General features: G+C 39.1%; 1 protein-coding gene across 5 annotated transcripts; it reads left to right on the top strand.

The window, feature by feature from the left end:
- Nucleotides 1-17,025: 17,025 nt before the first annotated feature.
- Nucleotides 17,026-19,558, top strand: LOC115955183 (long chain acyl-CoA synthetase 1-like). Of its 5 annotated transcripts, none has more exons than XR_004084062.1 (4): nucleotides 17,026-17,447; nucleotides 17,973-18,689; nucleotides 18,912-19,077; nucleotides 19,364-19,558. XR_004084062.1 is itself a non-coding variant. In XM_031073239.1 (4 exons), the coding sequence occupies exons 1-4, from the start codon at nucleotides 17,302-17,304 to the stop codon at nucleotides 19,475-19,477; spliced, it is 429 nt and encodes a 142-aa protein (XP_030929099.1). In that variant the 5' UTR covers nucleotides 17,026-17,301; the 3' UTR covers nucleotides 19,478-19,558. The 5 variants fall into 5 exon arrangements, 2 of the variants coding, with proteins under 2 accessions (XP_030929099.1, XP_030929100.1); XM_031073239.1 differs by having other exon boundaries at nucleotides 18,032-18,040; nucleotides 18,918-19,077; XR_004084063.1 differs by having other exon boundaries at nucleotides 17,027-17,447; nucleotides 17,973-18,049.
- The last annotated feature ends 752 nt before the right edge of the window (nucleotides 19,559-20,310 follow it).

Below are 20,310 nucleotides of genomic sequence, written 5' to 3' on the forward strand. Positions count from 1 at the left end.
GTGTTGGCTCAATCAAAAAATGAGGGTGGAATGGAATTTAGAGATTTACACAGCTTCAATCTAGCTATGTTGGCCAAGCAAGGGTGGAGATTGCTACAACAACAGGAGGTCTTTGGTGTATAATTGTTTTAAGGATAAATATTTCCCACGTGGTACATTCCTTGAAGCTACAAATGTCCCAAACAGTTCTTACGTTTGGAAAAGCTTACTAGCAACTCAACCAATCCTAAGGAAAGGTGGCTGCTAAAGGGTGGACAGCTGGATTCCCAACCATCCTACTCATAAAGTACTCCACCCACCACATGCGGAGGAGTGGAAATGCAGAGTATCCGAGCTCATTGACTGGTGGGTTAAGGCCTAGGATCAGGAGCTCATTGCAACTGCATTTCATAGAGAGGATGCAGAAGCAATTCTTCGCCTTCCATTAAGCCACAAATTGGTATTAGATGCTATGATATGGCTCCACACCAAGAATGGGGAGTACACGGTGAGATCGGGGTACCAGATAGCCTAATTGATTCTAAAGCAGGAAAGGGATTTGGGGGAGAGCTCAAAAGTAGAGGGAGGGTCTCAAGTTTCGGCAAAAGTATGGAAGATGAAAGTACCAAATAAGATAAGTGTTTTTGCATGGAGAGCTTGCCAAAATATTCAGCCTACACGTGAGAATTTATTTCGCAGGAAAGTGGTCCCGGATGACTACTATGAATGATGTAACCAAGCCCCAGAATTAGTTCTTCACATGCTTTGGGAGTGCGGAGCAGCACAAGATGTGTGGGCAGGAGGTCTAGGTAGACTGCAGAAAGTGGGCACGGAGCACATGGATATTATTCAGCTGATAGAACACTTAATCCACAGACTGTCCGAGGAAGAGTTAGAGCTATTTTGGGTCCATTGCTAGTTAATATGGAACCAAAGAAACATGGTGTTGCATGGAGGGGAAGTCCAGGACCCTTCAAGACTGAATTTACGGGCAACAGACTTGCTTGATGAGTTTAAAGCATCACAGGATCAGTTGGCTATCCATACAACTCGGGAGGCAGTGTAGTCATGGTGTCCACCTTCAGGTACTATGTACAAGCTAAACTTTAATGCAGTGGTATTTACGGATACGGAGTCGTCGGGCTTTGGTGCGGTCATAAGGAACAATATCAGGGCAATGATGGCAGCACTGTCAGCTAAGGGTCCTCCAGTTGCCAACAGCGAAGAAGTGAAGATATTGGCTTGTCGGAGAGCTTTGGAATTTGTTGTGGAGGTAAGATTCCAAGAGGTGGTTGTTGAGGGAGATAATGCCACCATAATAAGGGGTTTGACAGCTACCAGTCCTAACAAGTCCATGCTCGGAAATATTTATAAGGATGCTTGCTGCTTGGCTATGAGGTTTCGAAATTTATCAGCTAGTTGCGTTAGACGTAGTGCTAATGGTGTTGCCTTTAAGTGAGGACTATGTATGGTTGGAAGAAGAACCACCCCCCCCCCCCCACCCTGGCAGGGCCCTTGAGAGGCTTTGTATTTAGACTCTTCTGTTATTGAATAATTGAATAATACTCAGTCCATTTTCAAAAAAAAAAAAAAAGGAATCCACCATTCCACCCTGCTGCATTGACCATATTAAAATGTGTATCTTGTTTTCGGTCTCCAAAATGATAGGAATGTAACATCCCCACAATTGATATAGTCATAAAAAACTAATCAATGATTACTTCTATAAAAAATAAAAAATAAAACTAATCAATGATTAAAGATTCTAGAGATTCCAAGACTGTTTCAATTTCCAAAATGATGTGTTGGCAACATTATTCACATTCCAAAATTTTGGGATTGCTCAATTTTGTATACAATTTTTTTTTTTTTTCCAAAGGTCAAGAGTCTTATTTTTGGTCTACAAAATGACAAGAATATAATACCCCCTACAATTGGTGTAGTCATTGATGATGCTTGAGATCGTCAACCAGATCGCTCATCTAGAATGGAGTCGTCCTATGTCAACCCAACCCTAAAGAAATAGAGTGTGAAAGGAAGAAAAATGGGTCACCAGTGTGGTGCCTACCACAGAACCTCCGATGCTAAAGTTAGAATGGCTAAAATAGGAATAACAATAGCAGAATATCAATCACTATGAATTTACGCTCTGTTTGTTTCAACAATGATATTTTCTAGAAAATAAGTTATTTTTCAAAAATCATTTTCTATAAAACTATGTCATTTTCCAATGTTTGGTAGCAACTTTAAATAAGTTGAAAAACAATTTATTAACTTCCTTTATTTAGCTTGCTGTGAGATAAAGTTGTTTTCCAAAAAAATTTAATGGAAAACAATGTCTAAAAATAAGCCATACTTTTTATGTTGACCAAAGATAGTTTTCTTTTGACTCATCTTTTTTTATACTACCAAACATTGGAAAACACGGAAAACTATCTTTATACAAGGTTTTCCATCGAAACAAACAGAGCGTTAGAGTTTATGTACCTCTTCAAGTCTTATGAATGAGTATATATATAGGTGCTTCCTTCTTTCTTCCAGCCGTTGGATCTGTCTTAATGGTGACATTATTCCCAAATATGTAACGTCCTTGAGGGGCGTTAATGGGGAGATATCTTATCAACAGTATGGAGGCTCATTAGTGCTCTCGTAACGCTTCGTCATTGATCGTGTGATGATGGCCTCGTCCTTGCTAGGTGGTCACCAGGGGTGAGGCGAAGCCTGGTGTGGACTTCGTCCATTGCTTTCTCTGTGGACGAAAGTAATATGATCGGAACTATCAGCTGCCACCCTATTCCAAGGTCATCCACATTTTGGATGGTCTTAGGAATATAAGGAATTATTTATTTATTTATTATTATTATTATTTTTTTTTTTTTACGGTTGAGGTGCTTGGGGTTCTGCTCTCCGTATTAATTGCTCCGTGGCGGCGTGGCACGCAATGTGGCCACGTGTCCTATTTTGATTGGTTAGCAGGTCTTGTTTCCGATGAACGCCTTTTCAGGTTTTCCCGCACTTTCCAAGGCAAACATTTTTAACTCTTTTCTCTTCAACTCCCATTTTTTTACTTTCTTTTGGCATTTTGATTTTGGCGTTGATTTCTCTGACTTCTCCGCACATTTTGCTCTCTACCTTCCTAGTTTCCATCTTTATTCCCAGGTACGCCCTTTGTCCATGCTTTTTCCTTCTTAGTTTTTCTTTATTTTTCTCTTTTGTACTTCTATTTTCCTTGATTGGGTTGTGTAATTTCCCCTAATGGCGGATTACTCTGAAATTAGGCACATTTCTCCCTCCATCGCCTTCCTTTTCGCTCGTTTAGGTGCGTTGTTAGATTCCTCTAGTAGTCTTCTAGGTGTACTCCCACATCACTCTAGTGATCCATACCCACAAATTGGGGATTTTGCTATAGGTGGTAGTGGTTTGGGTTTAGCATTGGGTGACTTATATCCTCTGTTGCACCAGTCTTTAGTTTGGTTCGAACTTGTGCAAGGGGTTTTTAGGAGGGAACACATGGGGTTTGAGGTAAGGTCAGGTAATGAGGAAAGGGACTCGACTCCCGGTATAGGTATGGCTGGGGCGGGGGCAGACACAACTACCTTTGTGCCTTCTACTTCTACTTCGTCCCCTTCTTTCCATGCCCTTAAGGAAAAGTGTAGTTTGAGAATAGATGTCTTTAATAAATTTAGGGATAGGTTCCAATTCCCTAAGGAGACCAGGGCTCGTCTTCCTAGGAAGGGCAAGAAGGCTTATGCCTTTGCCCATGGTGAGGTATGTTTTTATGAGGCTGCATTCTTGTGTGGCCTTAGATTTCTCGCTCATCCGTTTATCATGGAGCTCCTTCACCATCTGAAAATCGCTCCAAGGCAGCTTATGTTGAATTCTTGGAGAATCATCATTAGCTGTATGGTGATTTGGATGACCATAGTTGACGGGGACATGATCACGCTTAATGAGTTCGTCCATCTCTACCACCTAAAAGCGTCTAAGGAAACTGGGTATTATGAACTTGTACCCTGGGATAGGAGGTCTTGCCTCGTTGTCAACCTTCCGTCGTCCTTTCGTTATTGGAAGTCAAGGTATTTTTTTGTGTTGGGCAATGGTTGGGAGACTTTATCTGATGGCTTTTGGGGGGATGTCCTTAGGTTGCTACGTTGGTGGGAGACCCCTCAACCTAGTGCGTTGCATTCTGCGAGATGCTCTTCTTTTTCATTTTTTTTTTTATTTGAGTTAGTCATCCTTCTAATCTTGTATATTTTTTGTTCTGTAGTGAAAGAGCGTCCTGAACTTGAGAGCCGGTTTGAAGGGAGATTTCAGGAAGCAATTAAGTACGCAAGCACGATTGAGGATTTTGATGAGTTGGTCAACCCACACACATTAGCTCGTCACGGTCTGGGGCCAAAGCCTTCACTTTATGTTCTTCAAGCAACTGATCGGGAAGAGAGAAAGCGTGAGTTGCCTTGATATGCTTGATCATCTTTTTCTTTTTCTTGATTTCAACTCTTTAATTTTCTTCCCTTTTTGGTGTAGAGATGACGACCAAATTTAACAAGGATATGTACACAAAAATCAAGGGGAAGAAAAATGAACCCCTTTCTAACATTGGCCAGAGAAAATTAAGGATAGGTGATAAAGAGAAGGAGAAAGAAAAGGAGACGGCTGAGAGGGGTTCGTCCACCCCTACCCTGGATGAAGGACAGACTGCTTTTCCAGCCATTTCTATCAAGGAGGTTCTTGCCCCCAAAAAGCGGAAGACGGGGGACAAGGGAAAAGAGAAGGTGGGCTCCAGTGTCTAAGCTGATGCTGGAGCAGCCATGGCTCGAGTGAACAAGCTCCTGACTCTTGACAAAGTGAAGGAGATTTCCAACGTGCCCTCCCACGTAATAGTGAGCCAGCACGTTCATAAGCTTGTGTAGGTAATGTTTTCTTGCCTTGTTCTTATTTTTGCCCTGTCATTAAGTGTTTGGCTACTTTTGTTGACTCAGGTCTTGATGGCACTTTTCACTGTCAGGTGTTGGGAGAAGCGATGCACATCACTTCTCAATATTTGGCGAACGAGGAGAAGGCTGTTGTGGCCACTTCAAAAACGGAGGCATTGGAGGCTGAGGCTTCGGGATTGCAGAAAGACTTGATCGCTGCCATGGATGCCCACAATACCTCCAAAGAGCAAGTCAAGGTTTTGACTGAGTAGCTTGATGCTGAGAAGCTATTAGTAAAACAAAAGGATGAACTCCTCGCATTAGTTGGCCAGAGGACGAAAGTCGCGGTGGCTAAAGCCGTCCTTGCCTTCCAGTCAACCAATGAATACAACACCATTCTGTTCCAGTGGTACTTCAAAGGCTTTGAATTGTTGAGGCGGCATCTGGTGAAGCACGGTCCGAGTGTCGATCTAGAAGACCTGGACTTTGAAGTCATGGGTAAAGAGATCGAGGCTGATAAGGCGGCCCAGGCTGCCCAGACTTCTATGACCACAGGCGAGGATCCTTTTGAGGTGGATAAGGATGGTGACAATACTTCGTCAGCTTGACCCTGTTGTTGTTGTTGTGTGTTTTTTTTTTTTTTTTTTTTTTTTTTTTTTTTTTTTTTAATGCCCTGTCTGTTTTGGGGGTTTTTGAACAATTTGCATCTTTTTATACATACGATATATCTAAGCATTTTATCTTCATATTCACCCTTTTGCTGGTATTTTCCCCATTCGTCTTAGGGACTTAGAGGATTTTTGTGGAAGGATTCTCTTCATCCATTTGGAGACTTAGTGAATTTTTATTGAAGTATTCTCTTCGTCCACTTGGGGACTTAGTGAGTTTTTATTGAAGTACTCCCTTCCTCTACCTGGGGACTTAGTGAATTTTTATTGAAGTACTCTCTTCGTCCACTTATGGATTTAGAGAAATTTTTTTTGTTTAAGTGTTCTCCTCATCCGTCTAGGGACTTAGAGAATTCTTATTGGCGTATTCTAGGACAATGTTTATCCGCTTTAGGAATCTTGTCGTCCTTTTAGACTTGAACGATGTACATCCAATTAAGGAATCTTATCGTCCTTCTAACATGGACGATGTACACCCACTTAAGGAATCTTATCGTCTTTTTAATTTGAACGATGTACATCCATTTAAGGAATCTTATCATCTTTTTAGTTTGGACAATGTACATCTGTTTAAGGAATCTTATCGTCTTTTTAATTTGGACGATGTACAACCATTTAAGGAATCTTATCACCTTTTTAATATGGATGATGTGCATCCATTCAAGGAATCTTATCATCTTCCTTCTTTTTAACTCGGATCCGGACGATGATTTTGGTTTTTGAGAGAGAAATAACTAGAACACATGAATTACTGAATAATACGTATGAAATGCTGAATAATCATTTATTTGAATACATGACTTGTATTAAAAAGCATGAAATCACGCTAATTGTTTACAATTAGGCTATGGTTCCTTTTCATAATACCTCTTTAGATGCTCGACATTCCATGAACGAGGTAGCTTGTTTCCCTCCAGGTCCTCCAAGTGGTAGCTTCCCTGTCGTGAATAGTGGGTGACTTTGTAGGGTCTTTCCTAGGTTGGTCCTAGTTTACCTTGTGCTAGGTCCTTTGTTGCAGGAGTCACTTTTCGAAGGACGAGATCCCCAATGCTGAACCTTTTCAGCTTCACCCTTTGATTGTAGTATTCAGCCATCTTTTGATAGTACTTGGCCATTCTCTGGGAGGCATGGTCTCTGACTTCGTCCAGACAATCCAGGTTCAGCTTTAATTGATCGTCGTTGCTCTATTTGTCAAAAAACTTTGTCCTGAGGCTAGTGAGCCCCACTTCAACTAGGATGACTGCTTCTATGCCATACGTTAGGTTGAAGGGCGTCTCTCTTGTTGGCGTTTGTGCTGTAGTCCTGTAGGCCCATAGGATGCTTGGTAACTCCTCGGGCCATGCTCCCTTTGCCCCCACTAACCGGGTCTTGATGATCTTTAGCAAGGTTCAGTTTGTTACTTCCGTTTGTCTATTGGCCTGAGGATGTCCTGGGGACGAATACTTGTTCTTGATGCCTAGGTTTGCACAAAACGACTTGAATCTGTGGTTGTCAAACTGGCGGCCATTGTCTAAGATGATCATCCTGGGTATCCTAAACTTGCAAACAATATTTTTCCATACAAAATTTTGTACCTTTGCTTCTGTGATCGTTGCTAGTGCTTCCACTTCAACCCATTTTGTGAAATAGTCTATCGTGACGAGTAGAAACCTCACATGTCTCTTTCCCTATGGTAGGGGGCCCATAATGTTGATTCCCCATTGTGCGAATGACCAAGGTGAGGAAATGGTCGTCATCTTTTCCCCGGGGACTCGTTGGACATTTCCATACCTCTGGCAACAGTCACATCTTTTGACCAAATCCGCTGCGTCCTGTTGCATTATGGGCCAAAAATAACCCGCCTTCATGATTTTCTAGACAAGGGATTTTGCTCCCATATGGTCATCGCAAATTCCCCTGTGCACTTCTTCCAGAACATATTTAGCTTCCTCCTCTTCTACGCACCTCAAGTAAGGCTGGGAGAAGCCTCTTTTGTAGAGCTCGTCATTGAGTATCGTGAACCTAGCAACTCGCTTCTTGATCTTCTTGGCTTCTTCAGGGCTCAGTGGTAACCGTCCATTTTTAAGGTAAGACAGAATGAGACTTGTCCACCCTGAGCAAGTGTGCACAGGGAAGGTTTGAAATTCTTCGATGCTAGGAGAGTTTTGTTCTTCCAGCCTCCAGTCATTTACTCTTGATTGATCGTCTACGGATGCACTCCATGCTACTTCGTCGGCTTCAACATTTTGACCCCATGGGATCTGAACAAACTCTGCACGATCAAAGCTGCTTACCAACTGGTTCGTCAACTTGAGGTATTTTTGCATTCTTATCTTTTTTGCTTCAAAATCTCCTCTGACCTGCCCTATGACTAGCTGTGAATCGCTCTCAGCGAAATGTTTTTAGCTCCAAGTGCCCGAGCTATTCTTAGCCTTGTCAATATAGCCTCGTACTCTGCTTCGTTATTGGTTACAGGGAATTTGAGCTGTACACCATACTTTAAAACATCTTCTTCAGGGGAGGTGATGACGACACCTGCTCTACCTCCTTTCTGGGTGGACAACCCATCTGTATGGATCGTTCAAAGCTCTTCTTGGTTCTCTTCATGCTCGGGGGCAATGAATTCTGCTATGAAGTTTGCTAGTGCCTGAGCCTTTATGGCTGTCCGGGGGCGGTATTCTATATCGAACTGACTGAGTTCAATAGCCCATTGTACCATCCGTACAGTGGCTTCAGGTTTTTTCATTGCTTTTTTTATGGGTTGGTCTATCATTACTATGATCGGGTTAGCTTGGAAGTTTGGTCGAAGTTTTTTGAGACCACTATTAGGGCGAAAGTAATCTTCTCTATCCTCGGGTATCGGGCTTCGACTCCCTAAAAAGCCTGGCTAATGTAATACACCGGAAGTTGTATCTTGTTCTCTTTCCTAATCAAGGCTGCATTGACTATAATTACGGATACTGCCAAGTAGAGGAATAAATCTTCTCCCTTCTTGGACGAACTCAAGAGTGGAAGGTTGCTCAGGTAGCGCTTTAACTCTTGGAATGCTGTCTCACATTCTTCCGTCCAGACGAAGGCTTGTTTCAGGGTCTTAAAGAAAGGAAGACATTTATCCATCGCCTTTGAGACGAACCTATTGAGGGAAGCTACTCTTCCTGTAAGGGATTGCACTTCTTTTACCATCTTTGGAGAGGACATCTCGAGGATAGTTCTCACTTTCTCAGGATTTGCCTCTATCCCCCTTTGCGACACCATAAACCCGAGGAATTTCCCTAAGGAGAGACATTTGGATGGATTTAGCTTCATGCTGTACTGTCTGAGCGTATTGAATGTCTTCCTGAGATCGTCCAGGTGGTTCTCTTCTTCTTTGCTCTTGATGAGCATATCATTGACGTACACTTCTACATTCCTTCCAATTTGCTTGCTGAACATCTGGTTTACCAATCTTTGGTATGTGGCTCCTGCATTCTTCAAACCAAAAGGCATAACCCTATAGCAGTAAAGCCATTAGCTAGTGATGAAGGTCGTCTTTTCCTGATCTTCCTCGGCCATTTGTATCTGGTTGTATCTAGAAAATGCATCCATGAAGGTAAGAAATTTGTGCTCGGCTGTTGAGTCTACCAACTGGTCAATTCTGGGCAAGGGAAAACTATCCTTCGGGCAAGCATTGTTCAAATCTGTGAAGTCGACACACATTCTCCACTTCCCATTTGCCTTTTTGACCATGACAACATTGGTTAGCCACTTAGGATAGAAGACTTCCCTAATAAAATTAGCCGCAAGCAGCTTGTTCACTTCGTCCATTACTGCTTTGTTCCGTTCAGGGGCAAAGACTCTTCTTCTATGCTGGACGGGTTTTTTCCCAGGGTTTACATTCAGGCGATGTTGGATAATGTTTGCTGGGATACCTGACATGTCCTTATGGCTCCATGCAAACACGTCGAGGTTATCCTTCAAGAAGCCGATAATCTCTTCTTTCGTCTTTGGATTTAGACTCGTCCCTACTTGGGTCATCTTTGCTGGATCTCCTTCGACCAACTCTATTGTTTCTAGCTTCTCGACGATTTCTGGTGGTTTATATTCGATTACCCACGTGTGGTTCTCTTTTGAGGCCAGGATGGCCTGGTAGCACTCTCTTGCCAACACCTGGTCCCTTCTTATCTCTTCGACCCCTTGTTCTATTGAAAACTTCACCTTCAGGCAATACATGGAAGTGGCAGCTTTCCGACGGTTGAGAGTAGGTCGTCCTATGATCACATTGTAGGACAAGGGTGAGTCTACTACCAAAAAGTTATGTTTGTTGGTTACCTTGAAGGGATAAGAGTCGGCTGTGACCGTTAATGTTACTATTCCACGAGGGTACACCTTGTCTCCATTGAAACTAACAAGGGGGGACTTGAAAGGACAAAGTCTCTTTAGGTCTACTTTTAATTGCTGAAAGGTAGATAATGTCCGCCGAGCTCCCGTTGTCTACCAAAACCCTTCTTGTGTTGAATCCTTCAATCATGATCATAATGACCAGTGGGTCATAATGAGGTTGCGTTACCCCTCTGGCATCTTCGTATGAGAAGTACATGTCTTGGTTTGTCTGTCATTGCTTCAAGGGAGGTAGGCTATGGACACTGTTCACTTGCCTTTGGTATGACTTCTTGAGGGATTTGAACGACCCACTTGTGGATGGTCCTCCCATGATGGTTTTTATTTCCCCTATTGCACTTTGTGGACGAGGTGGTAGGTGGTTTTCGTCTTTCTGAAAGCCTTCGTGTTGGTTCTTCTGGCCATCCCTGTACCTGCTGGAATCTCCCCTTTTCACATACTTCTGTAATTTCCCTTTTCGTATAAGTTCTTCTATTTGCTCCTTCAAATCTCGGAAATCCTCTGTGTAATGCCCATGGTCTTTGTGAAAACGGCAGTATTTCCTCTTGTCGCGCACACTGGGCGACGACTGGAGTGGCCTGGGCTATTTAAGATACTGTTTGTCCTTAATCTCCGTCAAAATCTGGTCAATGGGCATCACTAAAGGCGTGAATTTCAATGGTCGAGGATTTTTGTCATCTCTTCGTCTATTTCCTTCGACATTCTGCCAGTCTGCTCGATCCCTTTTTCATCCTCTTCAGTCATTTTCTTTTTCTTTCTTCTTCTCCTTGGGTTTCTCTACTCCCTCTTTAACTGCCAAGGCGTCCTCAGCGTTCATGTACTTCTGTGCCTTCAAAAGAATCTCTGCCATCATCTTGAGGGGATTTTTCGCCAGAGAGACCACAAATTCTCTAGACTTTAATCCAGCCTTAAAGGTCATAAGTTGTACCTTATCGTCTGCTTTATCCACCTCCAGAATTCCTCGGGTGAAGTGCGTTACATAGGACCTCAAAGTTTCTTTTTCTCCTTGCTTGATGGTGAGCAAATGGTCAGTTGGTCTTTTTGGACCTTTTTGGACGTTGCTTGCTGACAAAATGACGAAGGAAGGAGCTGCTTAGCTACTCGAAGTTATCAATAGATGACCTTGGCAATTTGGTGAGCCATTCCCTGGCTGCCCCTTTGAGGGTAGTGGGGCAAGAGTGGCACAGAATCTCGTCAAGGGGTTGTTGAAGACCCAACATCGTCTTGAATGTATTGAGGTGATCCAATGGGTCTTTTAGTTCGTCAAAGGGCTTGAGCTGGGGTAGACGGAACTTGGAGGGCATCGGGCATTCTTGAACTGCTAAGGTGAAAGGTGAGTCTATCTTTCTGACTATTTTGTCCAAACTTTGATCCGTCTTTCCCTTGATAGCGTTTCTTAACTCCTCCATCTCCTTTCTCATCTCCTTGAGAAGATCTGAGTTTGCCTCTTCTGGAGTGCTGGTCTATCTCCTATGACTGTCTCCATCGTCGTCTCTGTTGATTTCCATGCGATTATCTTCTTGTTGCAACCGCTGCCTCATCTCCTAGTTTTGCCTAGTAAGTTCTTCCACAATGGTTGTGAGTGACTGGATTTGTAGGGCTAATGCAATAGGATCTTGGCTAACATTGGATTCCATCTGAACCTGTGAGTTGAATGGAATAGTACCCTTGAACTAGGTGCTGAAGAGTAGTCATCCCCACAAACGGCGCCAAACTGATGATGCTCGAGATTTTCAACCAGATCACTCATCCAGAATGGAGTCGTCCTATGTCAACCCGACCTTGAAGAAATAGAGTGTGAAAGAAAGAAAAATGGGTCATTGGTGTGGTGCCTGCCACAGAACCTTCGATGCTAAAGTTAGAATGGCTAAAATAGGAATAACAATAGCAAAATATCAATCATTGTGAATTTAGAGTTTGTGTACCTTCTTCAGGTCTTATGAATGGGTATATATAGGTGCTTCCTTCTTTCTTCCAGCCATTGGATCCGTCTTAATGGTGACATTATTCCTGAATATGTAACGTCCTTGAGGAGCGTTAATGAGGAGATATCTTGTCAACAGTATGGAGGCTCATTAGTGCTCTCGTAACGCTTCGTCATTGATCGTGTGATAATGGCCTCGTCCTCGCCAGGTGGTCACCAGGGGTGAGGCGAAGCCTGGTGTGGTCTTCATCCATTGCTTTCTCTGTGGATGAAAGTAATATGATCAGGACTATTAGTCATCACTCATCAAAGACTAATCAATGATTAAAGATACTTGAGAGACAGAGATTGTTTCAATTTCCAAACTGATGCTATGCCAACATTATTCAGGTTTCAAAATTTTGGGACATATCAATATAGCATATAAAATGATTTTCTTTTAAAAAAATTAAGAGTTTTGTAGTTAAATTAGTTGGCTTAGTAATTAGTATTTTTGACGAGACGCTCATAGTTGAAATCCCCTTATTCCCTCTATTGAATTTATAAAACATAAAATAAAAAAATAAAAAATAAAAAGGGTCAAAAGACTTCATTAATATTGCTAAACGACATTGATGGCCATGCCAAACGCGCATAGACTTGTTCTTGATATTGAAATGCTGTAGACGAAATGGGAAAGTCTTTTTTTTTTTGGCAATCATTTTTTTATTTGATCATGTTATTTTTGGCAATCTTGGTTCAAAGGGTGTTTCATTAGTTTTGACTTTGATTTTCAAACCAAAATTTGAAGGGAAAATTAAAGACATCAAATTAAATTAGACTCCATGCTACAGCAATAACAAAACTATGTTATTGACTGATTGTATGGCATTTTTGTAGCCATAAATTGTGGGTTTGGGTTTAAAAGTCTAATTGTAATTTTATATATATATATATATATATATAGACTTTGATTTTCAAGCCAAAATTTGAAGGGAAAATTAAAGACATCAAATTAAATTAGACTCCATGCTACAGCAATAACAAAACTATGTTATTGACTGATTGTATGGCATTTTTGTAGTCATAAATTGTGGGTTTGGGTTTAAAAGTCTAATTGTAATTATATATATATATATATATATATATATTTTTTTTTTCCCTTTCTATTACTGCTTATGAATGACGTGGATGGGGCTTTATTTAGAAATGATGACCTACACTATGGAAAACAACTATTTTCCTCACTGTGGATCACATTAAAATTTTAAATTCTTTTGCCCAAGTAAGCTACAAAAGACTAACAAGTAATAACTCTGAAAACAAAGACTAATAAGGCTAAAAATCTTATTTAATATATACTACCTTATACTTAATTGAGTTTGTGTTGTTAAGTTCACTTACCATCATTGCAAAGGAAAATTCTTGTATGAGATGATCTTATGAGACCTATGTTTCAATGACACGTGAGTCTCATAGATATGTGGGTTCTACATGCGTGAGACTCACAATTCATTGAGACATAGATCTTAAGAGACCGTCTCATACAATACTTACTCCATTGCAAAATATGTGTATGAGAATTTAATATAACTGGACTTTGGAACACAAATTTGAAGGAAAAGGAAAAAAGGCATTTCTATTTGACTCCATCAAGATTAAGAAAATGCCACATTACCATACACGGACTTAAATGTGAAACTTCTGTAGCCATAACTTAATTGTTGGTTTGGGTTTAAAAGTCAGTTTGATGTTTTCATAGGGCTATAAAACTAATGAAAATTGGTCATGATTGTAAAAATTTCTGGGGGCCACGAATAGAACATTCAATGCAACTGGCTTGCTTCAATTTTGTAATTTTTCTTTATTTGATTTAGAAAAAGTTTAGGACCACAAAATTTTCACAACTGTAACATGACATAGTGTGATTGGTGAAGAAAAATAATAGGTAAATATGTTAATTCCCTGTGTTGGTCACATTAACCGGCTCTCCTCATCCCCACCATGGATGGTCATTAAAGGCTGTTGTATTGTTAAGGGCAAATGCAAATTGGTCGTGACAATTTGACTATGATTTTTTTTATCCTCTTTAAAGGGGACCCAGGTAATGCCAGGATGACTCAGCTTTTTTATAAAAACGCCAATAATATTTAGGACAATGTTATATAAGTAATAATTTTCACAACATGTTGAGATGATAAATTGAGAGTAATGTGTCATGTCATTTTTAAATGAGATTATCATAAACGTCATTTTTATTATATGTCAATCACAATTTATACATCTTAATAATTGTGAAAAAAAAAAAATATAAAATTTACTGTGTCATTGGACTCGATGTAATACTTATCCTCCTTACGTGGTTCGCTATTATAATAATGGTATTGCCCTCTAGCAGTCTAGCCGTAGAAGCCATGAACCACTTCCAATCATAATATCACAAATTCACAAGTAGTAGCGATTTGATAGATCATCGTCCTTATAATCTAAAGGCTAATTCATGTATAACTGTTTATCTATATGTTTAATGTATATAAATGGCTTGCACAGTTAATTTGGTATGGAAAGTTAAAAGACCCAAAATATAAAAATGATAAAAATACACAAGCAATTACTAGGTGATTCCAACATACAGTGATGTGGTATTTCAAACCAATAAATACAAATTAAATAATACAAAAATATGATATAAACTCAATAATTAATGTGAAAAAATTAATTATTCGAAGGGTAATTAATTTTTTATTCTCAAAAGAAAAAACAGTGGATTAATCTCATATTAAAAAATGAATGTGAGTTAAAGAGATTTAAAATCTATACTGTGTATCCAAGAGTTAGGTCATTTTGAATATACACTACTGTCAGTTTTTTTAAAACTTTCTCCCATTTCCTCCTATGTGTGTGTTCAAAATACTTAGTATTTTTTTAAAAAAAAGAAAAAAGTTTGGAATCACTACAAAAAACGCGACTTTAAGCTGCGTTTTTTAGCCGCGTTTTACAAAAACGCGGCTAAAAAACCAGACTTTGAGCCGCATTTATGAAAAACGCGGCTCCACCATGAGCTATAGCCGCGTTTACTAAACACGGCTATAGGCCAGCCCTGAAGCCGCGTTTTATTCTGTTGAAGCCGCGTTTTTGGGGCTAGGGCTGAAGCCGCGTTTTTAAAAACGCGGCTACATACCTGTTCGCGGAATTTTTTTTATTTTTTTTTTCAATATATCCCCAAGCGGCGTTTATTAAACGCGGCTTAAACGTGTAGTGAAGCTGCGTTTCATTAAACGCAGCTTAAACGCATACAGAGCTGCGTTTTATAAAACGCAGCTCTGGGTTTGTTATAAATTAAAAAAAAAAAAAAAAAAAAAACCCTCAGTTCAACACAACAACGAAAAAAAACCCTATATTTTCTGAAAAAACCTCTCAGCTCACTCTCTAGCTCTCGATCCCTAATCTCGCCGCCGTGCTCTGTGCCACGCAGCTCGATCGACGCCGTCTTGCTCTGACCGATATCCTTTCCTCCCAAATCTTGAAGGGATCGTCGAGAAGGTAAGGTTTCCTCCTTTTGAGTTTTTGGGTCTGTTTATATACATATTTAATTTTTTGTTATTGTTGTTGTTAATCTTATTTTAGTAGAAGTAGCTAAGGCTTTGTTGTTGTTGTTGTTGTTCTCAGAAATTAACTGTCACGCACTCTCTTCCTCTGTTCTGATCAGTAGTCAATACTAGTGCTTCTTTCTCTCTTTAAGGCAGCAAGGTTTGTCTCTCTCAACTCTTTTCTTCCTCTTTATCCTCTCTATTTCTCTATTTCTACTAAATCTGAATCATAAAGGCTTTGGGGTTTTCTGTGGGTTTCATTTTGTCTTTTTTTTGTGGGTTTGTTTGGGTTTCCTCTGATTTGTGTGTGGGTTTTTTTTTGGGATTCATTTGTGGGTTTTGTTTCATAGTATTTTCAATGATTTGTTTTGAGTTTGTCTTTATTTTCTATTTCTATTTTCGTTTGTGGTTTTGTAATGCAAATTATGTGTTTGATGAAATGCTTCTAAGAACTGATATACATAAATAGAGCATGTGAATTGTTATAAGCTTTTGGTTCATATCCTTCAAGACCCTATGTGTGTGTAAACAGTTCTTGTAGCTATTTGTTGAATTTTTTTCACTGAGGCTGTACACTGAAAAAATACACTTGAAAGATATACACTTGGTAAAGACCTTAAAAGAAATACAGTTGAAGCTATTTAGATAGCTTTGTTTTGACCATTTATAGAGCCACCAACTACAATCTCGCATCCTCACTTTCAAAATGTTGCTCCAAACATGACATTGTGGTCAATATTTTGCGTTTAACTATCTCAATTGAACAATAACACTGGAATGGGCTTCAACACAATTAACTTTTATGTGAGCTTTGTAAAATTATATTTATAAATTTTTTATTTATTTGCTTTAATCTTAAATTAACCAGCAAGTGATATGCAGCTCTGTTCTTGTGAATCCCTTACCAAAGGAGTTGGGAACTATTACTACTCTCACATACCTGTACTTGTTGTCCTTTTCTTCTCCACACACTCTTGAAAATGCATCGTTCTGCATCACATTAATTGATATTAGGTAATTGTAGTACTTCTTCAACTCTTCAATAGCACTTCTCTCTTGAGGTGGACCTCACCTTTTGACAGCAGGATGTTGATGAAACAATAATTTAAGGAAATCAAAAAATAAAAATAAATAACATACATCCCTTTAGGTGTTGGTATTGGCCATTAAATATGAATGTAGCGCCTCTATTAAATTGGCCTAATAATTAAATTGGTTTTAAAATTATAATGGTTGGTTGTTTTTTTTTAAGAAGGATTAGGATGGTTGTTGGGGAAATAAATTTGACAGAAGGAAATAATTGGTTTTAGTTGCAATGCACGGTTGATTGGTGGGCATTTTAAATTTGATTCAAAAGGAAACAAATTGAAAATATAGTAATCAATGATATAATATGGTCATGGTCATGGTCATATACAGACATGTCAAGTTCTCAATGAATTTGTGGAGGAACTTGTAGAATTTTAGGTTGTAGGAAAAGCCATAACACGGCCAAGTTAACACTTTCATTCATTTCTTGTGTTTTGCTTGAGTTGTTTGTTTGTTTGTCCAAATGGAAAGACAAGCATATGTATATTGTGAAATTTTGTAGTGTTTGGTTTAGTATAATATATTGTCATAAATGCAAAGTACAGATGCATCAAACACCATTACTTTCCATCTGTTACAACTAACTCATTAACAACCATGCCTTTCTTTTCTTCTTTTTAAATTCAATTCCATTTCCCCATATCTGGACCAATAGAAAATCATGTTTCTAACCATTTCCGTATGCTATTTATTGACCGTTGCCTAAATGATTTAGTGGTGCCATAAATTTTCTAGACTTTTGAATCTATAAGTCTATGTGCTAATGCTTCTCTTGTCCAGGTTTCACAATTTGGAAAAAAATGAAGATTTTTTCAGCTAAGGTTGAAGAGGGAAGGGAAGGCCTAGATGAGAAGCCAGCAGTTGGTCCCGTGTATTGTAATTTACTCTCCAAGAATGAGTTTCCTCCACCTGATCCCAATATTAGTACAGCTTGGGATGTTTTCAGGTATTTCTGTTCATAAATGATTTGTTTTCAGTCATAACAAAAGCCAAGGATGTGTTGCATATCACACATGATTCAACTTCTGCTATATTTCTTAGTAAATATGTTAAATTATGTGAGCCAGGCCATAAAGGTGAAAACAACTTCTGCTATATTGCTTCTTCTTTTTTTTCCTCCTAAACCACGTTTGACGGCCAGGGTTAATTTTGAAATGTGTCTTATTTTATTTTTGTTTCAGTTTCTGGTCCAAATGAAAGCATCATATTAAGATTTTATTAAAATTGAGCCAATTTGATTGACTCTCATATGTTGACCCTCTAGAATCATTGGCTTTCCTGCCTGGTTGTACATTGCTTGCTAGTACACTTTGTCATGGATTTTCTAATTCCTGATTCAGTCTTGTATTTTTCAGTAGCTAATTTCTATTCTCAAGTTTCATTTTTGAAACATTTCATCGATTTGAGGCTTTTTTTCTACATATAATTTTTGGAAATTTAATTAAATACTTAAGGGTTGTGTTGGATGCAGGGCCAGGTGCTATCAATTTTATTCTCGATCATGCAGAGGTTGATTTTGTTTTTGTCCAGGATAAAAAAGTGAAAGAAGTAAGAACTTTAAAAAAATTTGCTTTGTGATAAAATGATATGCTTAATCACATAAGCTCACATTTCAAAAGCAATGGATGTTTTGATTGGACAAATGTTCTTGTGTTTGCATCTACTAAATCCTGATTGTAAATCTGCTCAACAACTGAAAAGTAAGAATGATTAAATAACTGCAGTCTGCTCCATGTTAAGGCTTTCTACTGAGTTTGGTTGTGGTTGCAGTTATGGTGTGCTTCACTTCCTTAACAGAGGAAGAGAAGAATAAGGCAACTGAAATTAGGATAAAACCATATTCATGGAATGAGTTCTTTCATATGGTCAGTTTCCCATTGTCTTGATTGAATATTTTGTTCAATAAACTAATCTGCGTTCAATGTAAATAAACATAGAACATGTGTTTTCTTTCTCTTCAGTAGTAACTTTTCCTTAAAGAGAAAAGAGTACTTGTACATCTTCTACTAGATTAGAACTAGTATTTGCGATTCATTGTGCTCTGCTCTATATGTTTTGACGCTATTTTCTATCTTCCTGGAATTTGTCTTAGTATATCTCTAGTTGAAGATGTTAAATAAATCTATGCTATGGATCTCTCTGACAGCAATGTGAGCATTGTGTGTTTGGGCCCATCTTATATGCAAATGTAAGTGGAATTCATGCTATGTGTTGTCATGTCCCATATATCCATTTTGCATAAAAAGTGGATTCATTTTCCCCCCAAAAATTTGTAAGATATATGGGTTACTTCTCACCAAAGCTTAGGTTAACTAACTTTAAAATGTCTCATTCTCACTGACAACATATTACTGTCAATTTGCATGCTTTCTTCTGTTTTGGTTGATCTTAAGATTTTATTGTTCATCAGGGAAAAGAAACCCCGTCAGATTTGTCCACCTCAGTCTTTCCACATTTGCACAATTATGTACACAAGTGGCACGAGTGGAGATCCTAAAGGTGTTGTGTTAACACATGAGAACATTGCCTCTTTTATAAGACGGATGGATCTATTTATGGCACAATTTGAAGACAAGGTAAAAATGGTTCTTGAATAGCTGATAGGTTTTTTCTACATATCTCTTCTCTTGTTGTTTAATTAATCTCCATGACATCTTCCTAAGCTATATGAAATTCTGGTTACTCTTTTCCTTTGCATGAGTCCCAACTACATAGATAAGGACTTTTGTTGTGCAAAATCTATGTTTCATGCTGTATGTTTCTCCCCTATCAACTAAAACCATGTGATATGTTGTGTATTCATTATTAAACTTGAAGTATCAACATTCCATTTAACAAAATGCAATTTTTATCTGTGGATAGATGAATGAAGATGATGTGTATCTTTCTTTCTTGCCCCTGGCTCATATCCTTGATCTCATGGTTGAAGAGTATAATGGTGCTTCTGTTGGCTACTATCATGGGTTATGCTGCTGAAACTACTTCATCACTTGTTTGAAGTTTGGGCCTCATTTTTTTATTTCTTTCATCTGTATGGTATACATGAGAAAATAAAGAGAGAGAGGGGGGGGGGGGGGGGGGGAATGATGTGTACACACACACACACTAATTGTTCTCATGCTTGATTGATGATGCAGTGACATAGGACAAATTGAGGAATTTGTCTTCTTGTAATTGTGGTGGATTAAAGAGTAGTAGGATTTGTGGAAATAAGATTTAGAGTTGTTGAAGAAAGGGTTATGGGGTTGTGTTAGGAAGTAGAAGGGGATTTGATAGCTGTTTGGCAGAGGAAAGTAAGAGTGGGTCTATAGCAGGGAGTTGTGTGTATAGCAGGAAGTTGAGAAAGCAGGGGAAAAAATATTTAAAAAAAAAAAAAAACCTATAGCCGCGTTTCTTAAAACGCAGCTATAGACTCTTACTCAGCTGCTTGAAGCAACCTATAGCCGCGTTGATAACCGCAGCTCAAAGCTGTCCTGGAGCCGCGTTTCTAATAAACGCGGCTATAGGTTGGGGTCTACTGCTGCGTTTCCAAAAACGCGGCTATAGGTATGGTTTTAGCCGCGGTTTCAAAAAACGCAGCTATAGGCTTTGAGCTGCGGACTTTAGGCCGCGTTTATAAACGCGGCCATAGGAAACGCGGCTAAAAGCCTATAGCCGCGTTTTTGGGGTCTTAAGCTGCGTTTTTCAAACGCAGCTTTAGACCCCTTTTTTTGTAGTGAATACCATATCAGTTTTTTTTTTTGAAGGAAATTCCGTATCAATTGTACTTCAAAAATACTTTATAATTTTCTAAAATACACACGTATAGA

The sequence above is a fragment of the Quercus lobata genome, chromosome 8 (genome assembly GCF_001633185.2).
Source record: "Quercus lobata isolate SW786 chromosome 8, ValleyOak3.0 Primary Assembly, whole genome shotgun sequence".
Lineage (NCBI taxonomy): Eukaryota > Viridiplantae > Streptophyta > Magnoliopsida > Fagales > Fagaceae > Quercus > Quercus lobata.

Coding starts and splice junctions, on each gene's coding strand:
- LOC115955183 (XM_031073239.1), top strand. CDS start 17,302: ATGAAGATTTTTTCAGCTAAGGTTGAAGAGGGAAGGGAAGGCCTAGAT. Junction 19,078..19,363: donor TGGCACAATTTGAAGACAAG/GTAAAAATGGTT, acceptor ATCTGTGGATAG/ATGAATGAAGATGATGTGTA.